Genomic DNA, 18,403 nt, shown 5'->3' with positions numbered 1-18,403 from the left:
TCCTCTGCAACAGATGAAATTTCACCCGATAAAAAGACTTTGGGCAGGCTGGTGTTGGTCTAAAGGGTGGGAAAAATGAATGCCTCTTGTCCCTGGGTCAGCTGCTTCCTTGCCAACTATTATCTCTCTTTTAGCTTTGTTGAATGAGGTTGGTGATCAGGCTGTGAGATTTGGGGCCGCCAGTCAATCTGCTGAGCTTGTGCCAGCTGGGAGTGAGGTGCAGCCTGCACTCCCCACAGAGGCTGCAAATCAAACAACTGCTGAGTTTAATGAACTGTTTGAAGAAAAAACATTGGTATCCCTGGGTTTCTACACTGAGAACCCAGAAGTCTCCTGTTGCAGAGCTGTTGCACTGGGTGAGCTGTGTGAGGGTCTCCCACTGTCCCAGCCAGCCCAGGCACTGGGACTGTTTCTTGCTTCTTGAATCAAAGTGTGGTCTGAAAGCCCAGGGATCAACTCCACAAGTTGTTTTATCTCTTCCCTCTGCCAGACCAGCTAACCAACCAATTTTCTGGAAAGAAAACAGCTGTGTGCTGTGAACATTGACTCCAGCAACGTTTCCATCACCCTTTTTAAGCAGTTTGGTGTAGATGTCAGAACAGAATGGTTCCTGTTCACTGGCATCTAAGAGACCATTATTTAACAGTGATCTCTTTGATTGATCTCAGTGATCTAACTGTGCCTCTGCTCAGTTCAAAAGGCACTGAGAATTAGGCTTGACTATACTTTTGTGGTGTATTTCTACTATCTTTGGAGGCCCTGGGCTCTTCTCCAGTTGTCTGTGAACTCTACTCTCCCTTTGAGGTGCTGGGTAGTTCAGTTCTAAGTCTTCAGTTCCATTCTCTTCCTGTCCAATTGCTCCATCTATGCCACAAAGAGTATCTGCATGCAAATCCCTCTGGCTCCTGGCTTTCTTTCATATAAATCCATTGGCTTGGCAGCTTCTATTACCTTTATACCTGCCATGGTTCAACCCCAGCCAGAGGCCAAGCCCCACGCAGCCACTTGCTCATTCCCCCACCTGCAGGCTAAGGGAGAGAATTGGAAGGGTAAAAGGTATAAAACTTGTGGGTTGAGATAAAAACAGTTTGATGGGGAAAGTAAAAGCTACACAGACAAGCAAAGCAAAGCAAGGAATGAGTTCAGTGCTTCCATGGGGAGGCAGGTGTTCAGCAGTCTCCAGGAGAGCAGGGCCCCCTCATACCTGGTGATGACTTGGGAAGACAAACACCATCACTACAAACATCCCCCCTGCCCCTTTCTCCTCCCCGTCTTGTACACTGAGCATGAACTCATATGGTCCTGAGTATCCCTTTGATCCATTGGGGCCACCTGTCCCAGCTCCTCCAAACCTGCTGGGCTCCCCCAGCCTCCTCCCCAGCATGGCAGTGCAGAGTGAAATGGCTTGGCTCTGTGTGAGCCCTGCTCAGCAATAACAGAAACATCTCTGTATCATCAACCCTGCGTTCAGCACAAGTCCAAAACATGGCCCCCTGCAAGGCACTTGGGAAAAGCTAACTCCACCCCAGCCAAACCAGCACAACACCCCATCTTCTCCAGGGCATGCTTCTCATTCAAGCTCTTGCTTTACCACAGGTGGTCCCCCTGGCCACTGTCTCTGCTGCAGTGAGATACAGATTTCATCTCTGTGTCCAAGGAGAGGCCATTGCAAACCTGTTCTGTGTTTCTAGTTCTAATCCTGTACTAATGATTCAAACTGCCTGGAATATCTACATGCAGTGGAACACAAGGATGAAGGTGCAAAGGATTCTGTTAATAAATTTAAGTGAGGTTACACAGTTTACCATTTCTTTTTTCCTACCCTATATCTCCTGTGAAGATAAATGGGGAAATAAGTGTTAGAGTTATGTAACACTGGAGAGAAGTGTCTGTTGGTGTTTAAATACGTGTAGGTTGTAAATGATTTTTTTTTAAAAAACAACTTTTATGTCTGCTAAGTGAACACTAAAGCACTGTTTTCACAGTGTAAAGTAAAGGCAAAGCCAAAGCAGTCCAACTTGAGAGTCAGTGTTAAATAATACTCACTGCACTGTGGCATCACAGGGTAAATATGGTCATGTTAGACCAGAGATTAACGTTTTCCATTAATTTTACTTTTTCCATAAACAAGACAGGACTGTGCTGGTTTTTTTGCCTTTAAAGTAGCATATTAACATGCACATGCTGCTGCTGGATCCCAATTAAAGGTTAACTGCAGTCAGCTGTTATATGGATGGTTTATCAGTTGTTTTCTATCTGTGAAATCAACCTGAATATGATTCTCTGTCCTTGGATTTTGCAATTACATCTGGGTAGTTTGGTTCACCTTTAAGATGGTTAGAGTGAAAATAAATATCATACTCATGGAGGTGATTGTCAGATAAAAAGTCACTGGGTTCTTGCAGAGAATTACCAGGTGTGTGGTCATCATCCTGTTTAGGGCTAATCTGGCTGTGCATTTAAGGACTCAAAAGTCTACCGGGATTTGTCCAATGATGGAGTGAGGAAAAAAAAATAGGAAACAGGGAGTTGGAAATAGGGTGGCAGAGCAAAGCTTCATGATACTCTGCAAACAGGGAAGTATTTTCCTATCAGCACTGCTCTTGTTATGTCTACTATCATAAACAGCACCTGCTGCATGATACAGATACATGAGGGCATATCCCAGCAACTGTCTTACAAATAATGATGTTTGTGTGTCAGGTTTAATCTACCTTCCTTCTTTCACATTTAGAAATCTTCTGGGCTTTGAGAGCAATAATCAAGGATGCACCTGTAATTTGCTGCAACTTGTTTACTTCTTGTCTTAATTTGTTTTGTGATAAATCCAAAGAAGGTCAAGGTCCAGTTGTTTTACCTGCTCAGACATCCAGTGACAAACAAGCAAACAAAACAGAAGGCAGGAAAAAAAGGTTAGAAGAAAACATTTGTTTATGAAGTAAATTAATGCCCATTTTGAAGTATTTCATATATCATTGTTTCTTTTAGCAGTTTTGCATCACAGTATCAGCTGTGTGCAGCTAAGGCACATCCAAACCCAACCACTTGTGTGGTTTCATGTGAACATCAGTGATAGCAATGCTTATTTGAAACAAAGAAATTATTTTGGTGTTGGAAAAGAAAATTAAAGGGGGAAAAATTCTTCCCACCTTCCTCTATTTTATCTTCTTTGAGATTAGCACTTCCATAGTAAGCTCTTGGTTCAGGCAGTGAAGTGCTAATTTCTTAATAAACAGTAACAGTGAAAACAAATAACCAGTAGTAATAATTTTTTCCCAATAATTTTATTTGCTTTCCAGTTTTCTTCCTTAGTTCTTCACTTCTTCTGAATTCCTTCATCTGTTGAGATTTCTGTGTCATGATTTAACATGTAACAAAATGCACCAAGGCCTCACACTTAATCTCAACCTTACCCTTATCAAAATGTTCATTTTTCAGAAGGTTTGATAATCCAGAGACCTCTTTCTCTCCTGCTATAATTATTTAATGGGACTTTCTATCATCCACTGGGCTTTTTTTTTCCTGTTCTCTTGCTGCCTAAAATGACATTTGGGGTCAGAATATGTGTTTTCTGAGGCTGTATTAACAGTCTGCTAATCCTCTGGTCACACTGAAACACAAAGTCAAGCAGAAGGTGAGAAAGGCCAGCTAATAAAACAACTCTGCTTGCTTTTTTTCAAACCATATTACTTGCTGTGGACACATGAATTGGGACTGGGAGTGGTTCTTCCGAAAATGAATATTTTTAGCTGTTCTGCATGCTGTTTTTAAATACATCCTCTATTATTTGTTTTAACTTTAGAAGTTTTTCAAGTGATGTCGTGTTTTGACATTACAAATAAAAGCAGAATTACTTTTCCCTCTATGTGTTTTGACTTCATTTTTGCCCCAGGTTTTTGGGATTTAAAGGTGACACCTGTAGTCACAATAAACCAGACATCCCATGTGCATAGTTACTCAAGAGAAAATATGTGTGAAATTAAAATTGTCACAGGTTTGTTTTCTACTGAGTGTTCCATTCCAACGCTTGTTCTGAAAAACAGCTCTGTTCTTGGTCACAGTTTATAGTTTATTAGTAAAGTGATGTTATCACGCCAGCAGAGCAAAGGTGAGTGCTGCCCTTTCCAAACCCTGCTTGCAGAAGTGTGGGGCACTGGGCAGGCACACAGAGCTCTGAAGGGGTGACCTCCTGCCACAGGATGGGACCTGTTGGGCCAGCTCAGTGCAGCTTGTCCCTAAAGCCTCTCCCCACACTGGGCTGGGATCTGGGCTGAGGCACCCCCCAAAGCCCTGCCACCACAACACGTGTGGTGCTGCCAGCTCCAGTCTCCAATGAGATCAATAATGAGCTGTGTCATTTGCTCACACTTAGGAAATTGTGTAACACATGATGGGCAGGGTACTTGTGTGGGTTCAGAGGAGGAGTTCTAGCATGAAACATTTATATAATGGGATTTGGGCATTTCCCAGATCAGTTCTACTTCACGCTGAGCTGAGAACTTGGTAAATCCTGGCCCACTATGGGAATAGCTGTAAACTGGGCATGGAGAAATCCTTCTGCCCTGTCCAAAGGAGAATTTCATCTCTACAACAGATGGCATCAAGTACTGACTTAGTGGAAGGAAATTCTAGAGCCTTTCCTGCTTGACCTAATGAACCAGAAGCATATGAGGCAGGAGGAGGGAGGAAAAAGGGGAGAGGTCTGGGTCAGAAGGACCTGCACTGTTGGATCTGGGCTATAAAGGCAAACAGGTCCTGGGGATATAAATGCTTTGGTCCATCTGAATTTGGATGTGACCTCTCACAAGATTATCACAGAGCTGTCACCATCCTGTCACAGGAACTGGCGAGGGTGAAAGGACTGTTGAGCACACTGCAGATATGGGCTTCTCTTGGTCTTTTGTTTCTTTTAATGCATTCACACAAGCCTTGCAGTTAAACTGATCTGATTCGTGGTTTTCAAACCCTGCCTTTCTGAGCACAATTTCAATGCACAATGGCAGGACTCTAAGGTCCCACCTTCAAGGTGGGAGATTTGGGTATCAGATACACTCCTGAGGACAAAACTCCTCCTACATATGTTTCCTCAGGTAGCTAAGGGAGAAAAAGTTATGTCTCTGCTTGGTTTCAAAGGCTGGTTTGAGAGGTGACAATGGATGAACCTTTGAAGGAAAAATACCTTCCAGTAGCCACGGTGAGGTAGGACCAGTCACTGGCATGTAGCATGATAAAATCATGCTGGAACTGTGTGGGTCCCAAAGGAGAATGTTGCACACTTGATCTCTTACCCAGTTTTATAATGTGTTTGAAATCAGTACATTGCATACATTTCAGTTTCCACTGCTCTAATGATCTGATGATTTCCTGAAACACTTTAATGGAGTTTCCACTGACCTTAGAATAATAGTGTTTTTTAAAAAAGTGGTTAAGTACAGACTTTTATGAGACAAATGGAGCCAGACTTCTCCTTCAAAAATATGATTTTTGCAAATGTGCATGGTTCTAAAAATCTCAGAGCTGTTTTTCAGAGTGACAGAAATAACATAAATGCCAGAGAAAGCAGCAGTTGATCTTGCAACACTGAAGTCTCAGTACTAAGTCATTAACTGTATGCAGAAACAGGTCCAGAAGAAGGTCTGAATGTCTTTCAAACTTCCACTGAACAGCCTGGAAGTGCCTGTGTCTTGTGGCCACCTTTGACTCAGCAATTCACATCTTTATACAACTATTTGCATTTATCCTGTCATAATCTGTTCTTATTAAATGTGCTTAGGTTGATCTTTCCCTCCTTTCCTTCCCTTCTATTTTTAGCCTGTACTATTTAACATTTTCAGTTTTCAGAAACTTCTACTGTCTCAGCAACTTAGTTATTTCTACAGAGAGACTGTGGCTATCCTTCCTTGGGTTTGAGCATTTGAAATCCATTTCCTTAGCCTTAATCTCACATAACTGTTTGCTCAAACCATACATGCTCTCTGGAAAGGTTTTCAATCTTTTTTCGTCACTCCTGCTGGACTCCATGGTTCTCAGAAGGCTGTCTCATTCCCCAAGGTACCCTGAGAGCCGAGCCTCTAACATGGAGATAGAAAAAGAAATTCACTTGCAATTTACAGTGTGACTCAACATCTTTTCTTTCTCCCCAGTTTTGTCAGACCAGCCTGTTTCTAAAGAAATGATTGCCTAAAGGCAGGCAGACTCGTGCCTTTCAGTGCTGCCAGTCAGGTAAAGGTTTGACAGATTAAGCATCCATTGTTTGTAATACCAGAGGATTTTCTGTTTTTAAGTACTCTGAGCTCTTAGAAAATCCAGATTTTGAGACAGAACTGCTTTGTTCCTTTTCCCCAGTCTAAGAAGACAGATATTTATATTAGTAGAGAAGTTATCCCATGGCAAACAGCAAGGGAAGTTTGGGCATGTTAATTTTGTCACAGAGAGAATTCAATACATTAGTCCTATGTTTCTCACAGAAGGCATCTTCTGATCTGTTTGTCCCCTATATATTTCAAAATAAAATGAAAGAGTTTGGGGTTCAGTTTCTTGGGCCTTGCTAATCTGATCATAAATGAAATGCATAAAGCCAAGTCTGAAGATGTACACCACATATCTAATCTGCCATCTAACCTTCACTTGCCAATCTGTGGTATTTACAGAGTGCTGATCACTAAATTAGGCATTTATCTTCAATGACACAAGACAGACTAAACTTTGATATGACAGTGGGCTCCACACTACATTAAAAAGTTTATCATCTAAACCACTCTTCTCAGCTGGAGAGGGGGCTGAAGGAGGAGTTCCTTTTCAGTGCCACTCTGGAGATGGCATTGCTAGCCAGGAACATTTTCTAACTGTGCTTTGCATTATTTTTCACTTGCTGAGCAATAATAAGTGGTACATCTATCTGCATTTAAAACGACAGATGGTGCCTGTCCCAGTGCTGATAGGGGTGACTGTACAAACACCACCTCCTCAGTGGGGGAGCTGGAGAAAAATGGCACAAACTTGTACAAGGTCACTTCTGGTTTATTTTAGAATCTCTACATCCCAAGGTGTGCCCTTATAAAAAAATGACAATTTACCCTTGTAAAAAATTTAGTATGAAGAAAGCAAACAATTGGTGTTGTGCAGCCTAAAATCTATTCATGTCTCCAGATTCATATCCATTTCCAAACATGACTTAAACCAATCCCTTACCTGTCACCTGTCCCTGCACACCTGCTATGGTGTGCAAAGTGCTGAAGAAGGCTCTTTGTGGGGCAGGTTAGAACTATTAAAAAATTGTGGAAAGAGTTTACTTATCCAGCTGGGTTTGTTTGTTTTGCTTGTTTGTTTGTTGTTTTGTGTATTTGTTTCTTTGCTTTCTTAAACAACATGAACAGACATTTTGTGTTTATTTATGCACATGTATTCAAAGAAATCTATTGCTTCTTTAGATTTATAAGAAGCTGAAGAGTTAAGAAATATGTTCCTGTGTCATCCCATCTTCTGTCTGAGGAGAACTGCTGAGCTGTTATTTACTTTCTGTGCTAATATTTTAGTCTCATATTTGTTATAGCTCCAGATGGCACATGTTTGCATTCACATTTGCAACAGCTGAGATACAGTCAGGCAGCATAATAACTCTAACAAAATGTCCTTGGTTTAAAATGAAGATGAACTCTGCCCCTACTTCAGCTAGTGAGCAGCACCTGCCAAAAAGTCACATTAAATGCTACCCCAAGGTTTCTTGAAACAAAGAATGAGTTAAATATGATGCCTTGGATATGTTTTTAGGGAGGGGGCTCCTCAGAAGTCCTGTTTTTCATCAAGGTTTGGGGCAGAAGTTCAGAGACACTTGCCTTCTATCTAACTCAGTCACCAGAGGCAAATTTAAAACAGGCCTAGTTTCAAGGTTAGAAAACATTTCATGGCAGGGCAGCTGCCTCTCTATTAGTTTGCTAATTTATTCAAATAGCTATCATCAAAAAGATGCTGATTTTATCAGACATAACCAACAAAAGCATTTTAAGCACATGCTTACCCTCAATCACTTGAGCTTCAAGGTAAGCTAAGCATGTTTAAATTAACTGGATTTGTTATTCATGTAGATTTACTTCAGATATTAGGGTCAAATCCTACTTTACCATGGCATTCTCATTGTTTCAGAACTTGTTTAAAAGATGAGCAGGCTTCAGTGTGGACCTGGTATTTCCCAGTATCTGCCTAGCCAAAGCTGGCAGTCTGAATGGTAGCTTTTAGTTTCTCTAGCTGAGAAATTAATGCCTTTATAGCTCAAGAAAGATGGAGGGAATTGAACCCTTCTAGAAAGATAATGGTTTTATTGCTGTTTCCTTTTCTTAAGGCTGTTAGAGAGGTCAGCTGTCCTCAAAAGTGCCAGTGACACGGAATTCACCCAACCTCTCCCAGAAAACACATTGTATAAAACTCCTAGAGATTCCTGTTCTGAAGTCATATGGATGTTTATAGGCCAATTAAATGTTTTCAAGTGAGACCAGAGTGATAAGAGGTCACTGAATCAAGGAAAATGTGCTCATATCAAGGTGGTGTGACGCCAGAAAGGCTGCTGTCAGTTTCCTGGGGAGGCATTTCCTTCTTAAAGCCCTTCCTTCTTAAATAATAGCAGAAGATTCTTCTCCTCCAGAAATGCATCTGCCTCCAATCTTACCTTTTAGGAAAGTAGGAGAGCTCCCATCAATGCTTGGAAATAACAGTTACTATACATATGGTGTACATATGTACAGTCCAACATTTATGTGCTTGTATATATGGACACTCTACTATAAGGACAGTGTCAGATTTCTGTCTCATAGTTAAATTATTATAGTATTTTAAACAACTCACAGCATTGAGTGAACTGTTCTGAAGAGCAGTGCCTTCAAAGTTTGAGAATATCAATGTCTGCTGATGGTACAAAATTATTTGGAGGAAGACAGGACTTTCAGAAGAATTGCTGAAAGGCTTCATGAGAATCATCAGCTAGATGTCAATGATGATTAAGAATATGTGTATATGCATATATGGCAAAAGATGCACATAAACCACTCCTGACTCTACTCCTGATGAAGTTAAGAGCCTCTGAACTGATGACCATCACTCAGGAATAAAACCTGGGGGCTGTGACTGTTCCACAGCAACAACAGCTCATTGTTCAAAAGTGACTTCTGAGAAAGGCAAAACAGAGAACTTCATCCTGTCTCTGTATAAATTCATGCTTTCCTAAGTCCTGGATACTGTGTCCTGATACTTCATGCACATCCCTCTAAAGAATATCTTAGAAAAGCTGTAGGGCTAGGAAAGATTCAAATAAGGTTAACAAAATGAACAAAGGCCTTGTGTCACTCTACAGAAAGAAGCTACATCTCTTTAGTTTGGACAAAGGGAGTCTTACAGTGATTTATAAAGTAGACCAAGCAATAGGATGAATAGGGATTGATTGATTGATTGATTGATTGATTCCCTTTTTTCCTCCAATAAAAGAGCAAGAAGGCACCAGATCCTGTAAATGTAATGTTTGATTAAGCTTTGTCTCACTTACAAGCATCCCCAGAGAATTCCTTGATGTAGGCCAATGTGGATGTTCTTGTGGCTTTAGAAGCAGACTGCAGGAACAAAGGTTAGAAATTAATTGAAAGTCGTTAAATGCATAGAGTGATTCTGGTTCAGGATTTCCCTAAGATGCAAATTATTCAAGGCAAGAAAAATAGTCATGAGAAGAGTGGGATATATCATACACTGTTACTGAAAGATTCATGTTGGGCTACTGCCAAGGCAATAAGTATGTCATGCAATCTCCTCTACTATCTGACAAGTCTCTTCAGACTTCCAGGTATTCCATTAAGTGATTTAATGCTATGGACTATGAGCCAAAAATAGTACACGTCTTATAAGTTTGGAGCCAATGAGATATTTATTATTTTAATTCCCAGCAATGGGGTGAACATACATAGAATGGCTTGGGTTGGAAGGGACCTTAAAGATATCTAGCTCCAACCCCTCTGCCATGTGCAGGGACACCTTCCGCTGACCAGGTTGCTCAAAGCCCTTCTAACCTGGCCTTGAACACTCCCAGTGATGGAGCATACACAGCTTCTCTGAGCAACCTGTGCCAGTGCCTCACAGTAAAGAATTCCTTCCATATATCTAATCTAAACCAACTCTCTCTCAGGTCTTTTAATTTTGTGTGTGAACTTGGGACACATTGTATTGTTGTCCAAATGGCAATACTTGTGCTGGAGAAGCAATTCTGATGGTATCAGAGAGAATGTGGTGGCAAGTGAGTGTTTGTGGGCATGGGTGTCTCCTAGGTTGAAAAAGTATATAAATGCAAAAAGCCAAAAATAACACTGATGTGATTATGTCTTATTGTTCTCAAGCCAGCAAGCTAGAGACAGCTAAAATAGATAGAAATCTGTGGGGATTTATCATATCACAAAATTGGGTTTTGTATTCTTCCTTAACATTTGAAAGTACAAAGTATTGCTACTGCAGCATGGAGACAGATGCTTTATATCTAGGTGCATGTGGCTGTAACCATTGTATAGGTAAGATTTAGAAAGAAAAATTAACTATTGCCTAATTTATGAGTATAGAGCTAAATTTGGCTGCTGGTCTTCTACCTTTGAGAAAATTGGGTCACACAGGCAGTCAGTTTTGAATCGAGATGACCAGGATCAGTTTCACCTGCAATTCAATATTGACTCATAATTCTAAGTAATCATTTTCTCAGGAAATCTGATAATGCATAATGCATCCTAGGCAGTCATACTGGTGCAGTGACCTTTACTCTTATTTTTGGTAAATAGTCACAAAGTTATTATATAATTATACATATATATTTATATATACACACTGTGAAATTCTGAGAGAAAGAAATATAATTTGCTTCTGCCTCTTAGCTCTATACACAAACAAAGGAAATAAACTATGACAAATAAAAATGGTATCCAATACCATATGTTGCTGACATCAGAACTCTGCATATGACTGATGGAGACCTCAGAAGGAAAAAAGTAGGAGAAGAACCAATTTAACCTGAAGGAATTTTCATAAGCACAGTTAATAGGAGCTGTGAAATAATGGCACGTACCAAGAGAGTGAAATGGTTAACCATGAGATGTTGCTCTTGGAGCACAGGAGCTAGGATGCTCAGAACTCTGCTGCCTAGATTACTGAAACACCACTCACTCACCAGCAGTTAGGAGACAGCACTTCTTTTCACAAGCAAACTCTCTGCAAGAATGATTTTAGCAAGCTCAGTCTGTCTTTCTAGTACAGCCATTAGCCAATCAATGTAATTCATGCTGAACCTCAGATGGCAATGCCCCTGTAACTGAAGTTCATTCCATTCAGCCTCATTTACATCACGAATAAGAGGGAGGGGCCTTTCTGGGGACTTTCTGGGCATTTCTCTTTTGCTGTGCCATTTAACTTACAAAGCTCTTTGATACCCCAGCAATGGACAGTAGCAGGGAGCTGTTGAATGAATGGAGAGGTGGACAAGCAAATACCACCAGGTATTCAGTGCTGTGTGTGCCCTGAAACCTCCACAGCAGCTAGCAGTCACTGCACCTCAGCAGCACTACACTCCTAAATTTCTCAGCTTTGGAGCAGACATCCCTTACTCCACTTTTTGCCTCCTCAGAGGGGGAAAATTTTGCAACATAAATATCATGAAGAGGTAAAGAATGTACTTCTTAAAATAGCCCAGCATGGAAAAAACCCAACCTGGTGTAGCAAAACACAAATTTGCAGTTAGGCATCTGATGGTGGGGGGAGGCCTTTGCACACCAAAGGCTTGGAGATCTGGCAGACAGAGACCTTCAAGCTGTTGTTTTTAATGCCCAGTTTTTGCTGAGACATGCTAAGAGCCCACATGGTAGGAATGCATAAACATCATGCTTGGTGAAAAAAACTTAGTACCTTTTCCCCTGTATAAGAGCAAGCAAGAGAGTAGAGTGTGAAGTAACAAAAACTTGAAGTACCAATATCTTCTTATTAAGGCTGAGTTGCTTTCATTCCTGCTACCTAGTGTTCCCTGATGTTGGCTGAAGAGTCCTGACAATTCAATCATTCAGCTCTTGTGCTGCTACAAAATTTCCCGTGTACACTAGTATGAATGGCCATTTTTGTTTCATCAGTTTCTATGAGGAAAATTTAATTACACAGCCTGTCTGGGAGAAATATTCTGAAGGAGGAAGCTGTACTGGATGTCTTGTGTTGTCTTGTTCTACATCAATGCCCAGGTGCCCAGGCTGCTCAGGGAAGTGGTAGAGCCACCATTCCTGGAGGTACTTAAAAGCATGTAAATGTGGCACTTGAGGAATGGATTAGTGGTGGACTTGGCAGTGTTGGGTTAATGGCTGGACTTGATGATCTGAAAGGTCTTTTCCAACTTAATCAATTCTATGACTTAAGCCTTCACATTCTGTGTTTGAAATTATCATTTGTGAACTGCAAGAGAGAACACTGTCATGAACTCCCAACAGCTGACATTCTCTGAAGTTTCTCTCAAATCTCACAGAAACCTGAGGTAATTGTGAAACGCAGGATTTCCATCTCCAGGACGGTCCCCAGGACTGGCCCATGCCAGCAACCTGCAGCCACGCCCCATTCCAAACACACTGGTGCAAGTAAAGTTCAAGGTAACCTTATGGATCAGGGTCATATCACCTTCCAACACCTGCCCAGGTCTATATAAGCACACAATGCCTCCCTGTGTGGCAGAAGGGCCCTCCCCTGCTGCTGACGCACTGCTCCAGACATGCTGCTTCCTGCCATAGGGAACTCTGACAGCATGGCCACCGAGATCCCTGCTGAGAAATGTGGGAAATGTCAGTGTGAGACACTCCATTCTAAAAGCATCCTGTACCAGATCCTTAACAAAGAGCATGGAAGTGAGACCAAGTGGCACCAGCAGCATTGCAGCCCCCACTGCTCTGCAAGAAGCAAATGCTGTCCTTGTTTGGACAGAAGAGTTGTCCTGAGAACACCAGAATCCACATGCAGAAGAGCTTCTGAAGTGCTGTTGAAGACTTCAACTTTTATTAGAAACTTACCTTCTTTTTATCACATGCCTTGGGAGGATCAGTTTGTCCTCATACAACAGAACTGGGTCCCCCTTTTTGTCCTGGGCATGGCACAAGAAGGAGTGGATTTTGACCTGAGAGAGGTTCCAGCCACCAGTTTATTGAAAAAAATCCTCCTCAATCAGTCTTCAACAGCTATGAATGAACTGGGCAGCTCATCAGCAGGAGCATCTTTCACAGAAGTTCAGAAGATGAAGAATTTATTGTGGAAATTCTGGGACCTGGACATAAGTGCAAAAGAATATGCCTATCTTAAAGGAATTATTCTTTTTAATTCTGGTAAGTCTTCCCAGAAATTACACAAAATATTATGTGCCTAGAAAGATATTTGACATTTTTTTATATATGTAGAGAAAATGTTTTGTTTTACTCATTTATATGAATAGATAGTTAAATGTTCTCAAAAACCTGTATTCCCTGATTTAACAGTTTTTCTGATGTGGTTTATTTGGTTCCTTGGACATGTGCAGTTCGTCACCCACTGTAAGCCAAAACAACTTCTATCTGACAAATTGTAAGTCATAAAGATTTGTGTAACTTCAATGACTTCCAGTTCAAAGGTAATACAGCAGCCTCACCCTCACGTCACAGCAAGGGAGAGAGGGTACATGGGCACATGATGTGAGTTTTAGAAGCATTTTAACAGTGGCTTCTTCAGTAACAAGAACACAAGAAAACAACCATCTGATTTTCATCAGTGAGGCAAAAGGATGCTGTGTTGAGCTTACACAGCTTTTATGTATATTTATATAATTTAGTATCTCTACTTTCAAAGCCTGGGACAGCAAACTAAGACTTCTGATTGCATCCTCTCACCTCTGATGCCAAGTTCAGGCTCCTTAGGAAGGAAGGTTGCCTCAGTCAGCACCATGGAGTGCATGAGTAACTAAAAACTGAGCTCCAAGTCCACCAAAGTAAATGGAAAGACTTATTGACTCCAGCCTGCTCTGGCTCAGATGCCCAGCTCCTTCCACAGCAATCACTGCAGCTGGCTGCACTGTCAGCAGTGTGCTGTACTTGGGGATGCACCAAAAGGATGCTTGAATGCCTCCGTTATTCCATTATATTTCTTGTGGTGGATGGTTTATAGGCTGCTCAAAGGCTGTGTGACTTTATAGTTGCTTCCAATGGGATTCAAATTCTGTTTCTTGAGGTGTAATGTCATCCAGATGCTTGGTATTGCCTTGAGTGTCTGTGCTGCAGCAGCAAAGCAGAAGAGTTTGTTTCAGTGCAAGCTTTTTTCACAATAAAATCAGGCTAAAAGAAAACACTGTTTATATCCAAGGGGATGATAAGAGGAGAAAGGCCTCATCTGCAGCAGCTTACACAGTTTAACCAGCTGGCATTTTTATTGTCTCTGTGGGTAAAATGCAATATTCACTTAAGGAGAAACAGCAGTAGCAGGGTTATGTTCTGGATTTGAGCCTCCTAAAGGCCTGCTGCTTCCCCAGGGTGCTGTATGAGAGAGCCAGCAGCCCTCAATGCTGTCTGTAGACACATTCCACAGTTTCAGGAATGACACTCAGCCCTTAGCTGGGACGACCTGATCCCTGGAATATTTTTCCATGAACTGCAGAAGGCAGCCTGGAGAACAACAGTTAAGCTTAGATTCAGTTAAGCCTCTGTATGAAACAGAGTCACCATCTAAGTCTGGGCTGAAACAGGTACTCAGGACTTATACACAGCCCAAACCACCCTTTGCTGCAAACAAATCTGTACAGCTCTTTTTTCACAACTACTGCTTTTAATAGTTTTCCAACACTTTCCACCAAACTCAGAAAATGTTTTCTACATATTTGCAACTCATTTTCAAACTTTTCAAGTTTTGGCTTGATGTTTGGCCAAATGCTATTATTTTTGCCGGCCTCAGTGTAAAAGACTTTCAGGAAGCCACCAGCAGTGACAATGGTAAATTAACTCTCTTTTGGATTATGAAGTGCCTCATTATCACCCTTAATGTTTTACTTCCATTGAGACCACCAAAACTGACTGAAGCAACGGGGAAGGGCCAGGACCAGAGCGGTCCAGAGCTGGTCATGAGCTGGAGTTCCACAGGACATCCAGGCATGCAGCTGCAGCAGCCATCTCTTGGATAAAAGCATGACAACTATGCAAAGCTCTGCTTGTACCCTGAGTGATCTCTTGTGGCACAGACATTGTGCTGACTATGATTAGAAAAATCCCTTTGGCAAGAGGGTGGCAGGCAGCACAATGGAGCATAGGTCCTCCTACAAGGATCATAGAATGCTTTGGGTTGGAAGGGACCCTAAACATCACCTAATCCAACCCCGCTGCCATTGGAAAGGACACCTTCCACTAGACCACGTTCCTCAAAGCCCCATCCAGCCTGGCCTTCCAGCCAGCCCCTGGGGCTGTGGCATTCACAACATCTCTGGGCGAGCTGTTTCAACACCTCACCACTCAGACAGTAAAGGATTTCTGCCTACACATCTGACCTAAGCCCACCTACCTTCTTTCAGTTCAAGGCCACTTCCCCTTCTCCTATCATTACAGGCCCCTGAAAAGTCCCTGTCCAGCTTTCTTGTAAAGCCCCTTTAGGCACTGGAAGGCTGCTCTAAGGTCTTTCCAAAGCCTTTTCTTCTCCAGGCTGAACAACCCCAACTCTGTCAGCCTATGTTCATAGGAGAGGTGCACCAGCCCTCTGATCATCTTCAGAGCCCTCCTCTGGAGTCATTCCAGCAGGTCCATGTCCTTCTTATGATGAGGGACCCAGAGCTGGAAATAACAACAGAATCTGTGCAGCACCTCTGTGCGGGAGGCTCTGGCTGGGTTACTGATTGACCACATCTGGGCCAGCAAGAACCTGCAAAGAAGAAACTGTGCACCAGCCCCTGAGGGGAAACCAGCACCTTACATCAACAGAATCCAGACTCTCCAGAACATATTGGCATCCCCGCTCTTCCCAGAGGAGCTTTGGCTGGGTGGCTTTGGAGCTGTCTCAGTATCTGTGGGTGAAGGGTCCAGCTGCAAGGCCTTCTCTACTTGGAACCAGGCAATAAGTCAAAGGAAGGAGCAGGTAGGACTGTTCTGCCACACAGGAACAGCACAGAGTGAGGTGAAAATGTTTTTGTGTTTTTGACAGTTGTCTGAAGAGCAATTGGGACTGCACAGTGAAGAGATGGGAGCAGTGAAAAGCAGTGCTGTTATTATATCAGTGCCATATATATACATATTTATGTACACATATATATTCAAAAATTCCATCGAGGCTGTGACAGGGCTTCTGTTAAAAAAAAAAAAAAAGATACTCTTAAGAGGTTTACAGTTCAGCTGGAAACGTGTTTGACTGAATATTATTGCAACATATCTCAGAGCAAGAAGTGTCTCATAATGTGTAAATTAAAACCAGTATTTGGTTACATAGAAAAGAAGACCAAATGAGGAAATTAAGCATATTTGAAGAGATATAAACTATTGCAACCTCATCCTGAATCCACAAAATCCTTTGTGACATTTTCCTTTCCATGAAAAATCTAACATTTGGAATCATCTTCACAGCTTGCAGCTGCTGGTAATCCTGGGGGAGATGATGACTTTTGCACACATTTTATTTCTGGCTAGCCTGGTTGCAGGTTTGGCTGAGGCTTCTTCTCCTCTGGCAATGGTGTCTAAGAAGAAGGGACTTGCTAAAGGCTGACAACAGTCAGCCAGTTACAGACTGAAGGAAACCCAGCCAGGTTGGTTTTGCCCTGGTACAGGGCACTAGGCAAGAATGCTGAACTGCCCACACTGAAATGAATGATACTGTGAGAAACACACCTGGTGTGAACTATTCAGATTCTATTCTAGGGACGTATGGGGTCAGTCACTGTAAATGTTGCCAAATAGTGTGTTCTACCCTCTGTCCAGACTGCAACAGTTCTAGGAGAGAAAAGATATCCTTAGAGAGCGAGGACAGGAGGCAACAGGTTGCTGAGAGCTACATGGCAAGGCACTCTCTTCAGAGGCAAAGGATAATGACAGGGTTTCCTTATCACTGAGTTCTGGCACCCACAAACACCCTCAGTGAGCCAGCAGGTCACATGCTATGGGAGGTATGTGATTGAGGCTCATGACCATGACTCCATAGGGCAAAGGCCTCTCCTTCAGACACTCCTCTTGCTGAGGCATTCCTCTTGCTCTTTTTAGACTGTAGATGAAAATACCTAGATAGTGTGGTGAACCACAGTGCCCAGCTTAGTCTAGTAAGCAGAGGCAACAATAGGAAGGAGATGGGGCTGGGTGTACTGGAAACCTACATCTTCAGGCTGTGAGCCTGCTCACTCCTCCAAACCATCATCTCCATTTCCTGCTGTTACCTAGGTAGGGTGGATTAGAGCTGGAATATTTCAGTGTGCCCAGACTACTATCTCAGCATCAATTGGTGGGTAGACAACACTACAAAACTTCTTCTCCATCTGTACTGAGTCAAAATTACCTGCTGTTACCATTTCAAAGATGGATTTTAATGTAATGGGCTAGATTCCAATGTGATTACAATGCTGCTCAATGCTCATTCAAATTATTGAGCCACACATACCTTCTTTTTCCAAAAAGTATGTTTAGGAAGTGTTTATTTTTTTTCTATGGAGAAAGTAGTCCTATAAGCCAGAAATCCAGACACCCATCATTACAAAAGACACAGAACAGAAATGTTTACTCAGGATTTGTTATTTTACTTTTTGTTTTGACAGAATGTCACGCCCTGAAATGTCTCCCTTATGTACAATCACTGCAGCAGGAAGCTCAGAAAGCCCTGATGGAATTTATCTCAACAATGCTCCTTGGGAGCCTCAGCAGGTTTGCTTTGATTCTTCAGCTAATCACATCTCTTCGAGACATTGATGCAGATGCTATTGAAGAGCTCTTCTTTAGGCCCATCCTAGGAGAGGCGACCCTAAATGTACTACTTATAGAAACCCTATATATCAAGCCAGACTGGCTTTGAAAACAAGTGACATCTGAGCAATAAAATATTTAATTTTGAAGAGATGAGAGAATATTATGAGCTAAATAAACACATTTCAAGCAAATCATTGATGAATATTTGTAAGCCATATATGCTTCAATGATGAAGTAATTTTGTAACATTTTATAATTAAAAGCAGAGAAAATTAAGCATTTCATGATACTGTGTGCTTTAAAACCCCTTAGTCTAAGTATTTAAAGATTGTCTAGGAGCACCAGCATACTTTCCAGTTGTGCTAGGTTCAACTGTAATATTTCTAGTGAGCTTTTTTCCAGCTGTTTATGATTTTGGCTTTAAGGAACAGGGGCAATTGTAAATTTTATTCAGTTGAAGATAGATACATAAAAGGTTG

The 18,403-nt window shown here is 41.8% G+C and overlaps 1 protein-coding gene across 1 annotated transcript; it reads left to right on the top strand.

The window, feature by feature from the left end:
• The first annotated feature begins 12,743 nt into the window (after positions 1 to 12,743).
• LOC134416832 (nuclear receptor subfamily 0 group B member 2-like) lies at positions 12,744 to 18,200 on the top strand. The gene is made up of 2 exons (XM_063153514.1): positions 12,744 to 13,361; positions 17,777 to 18,200. Exons 1-2 carry the CDS (start codon positions 12,758 to 12,760, stop codon positions 18,028 to 18,030), a joined length of 858 nt encoding a protein of 285 aa, XP_063009584.1. The 5' UTR covers positions 12,744 to 12,757; the 3' UTR covers positions 18,031 to 18,200.
• Positions 18,201 to 18,403: the final 203 nt, after the last annotated feature.

The sequence above is a fragment of the Melospiza melodia genome, chromosome 3 (genome assembly GCF_035770615.1).
Source record: "Melospiza melodia melodia isolate bMelMel2 chromosome 3, bMelMel2.pri, whole genome shotgun sequence".
In the NCBI taxonomy this organism is placed as follows: domain Eukaryota; kingdom Metazoa; phylum Chordata; class Aves; order Passeriformes; family Passerellidae; genus Melospiza; species Melospiza melodia.
Note: the sequence above shows the minus strand (reverse complement) of the source record. Positions and strands in the feature narration are given on the sequence as shown.

Bases quoted from the DNA above. Each gene is read 5' to 3' on its own strand.
- LOC134416832 (XM_063153514.1), top strand. From the start codon at position 12,758: ATGCTGCTTCCTGCCATAGGGAACTCTGACAGCATGGCCACCGAGATC. The intron at 13,362-17,776 runs GTAAGTCTTCCC...TTGTTTTGACAG, and splicing joins AATTATTCTTTTTAATTCTG to AATGTCACGCCCTGAAATGT.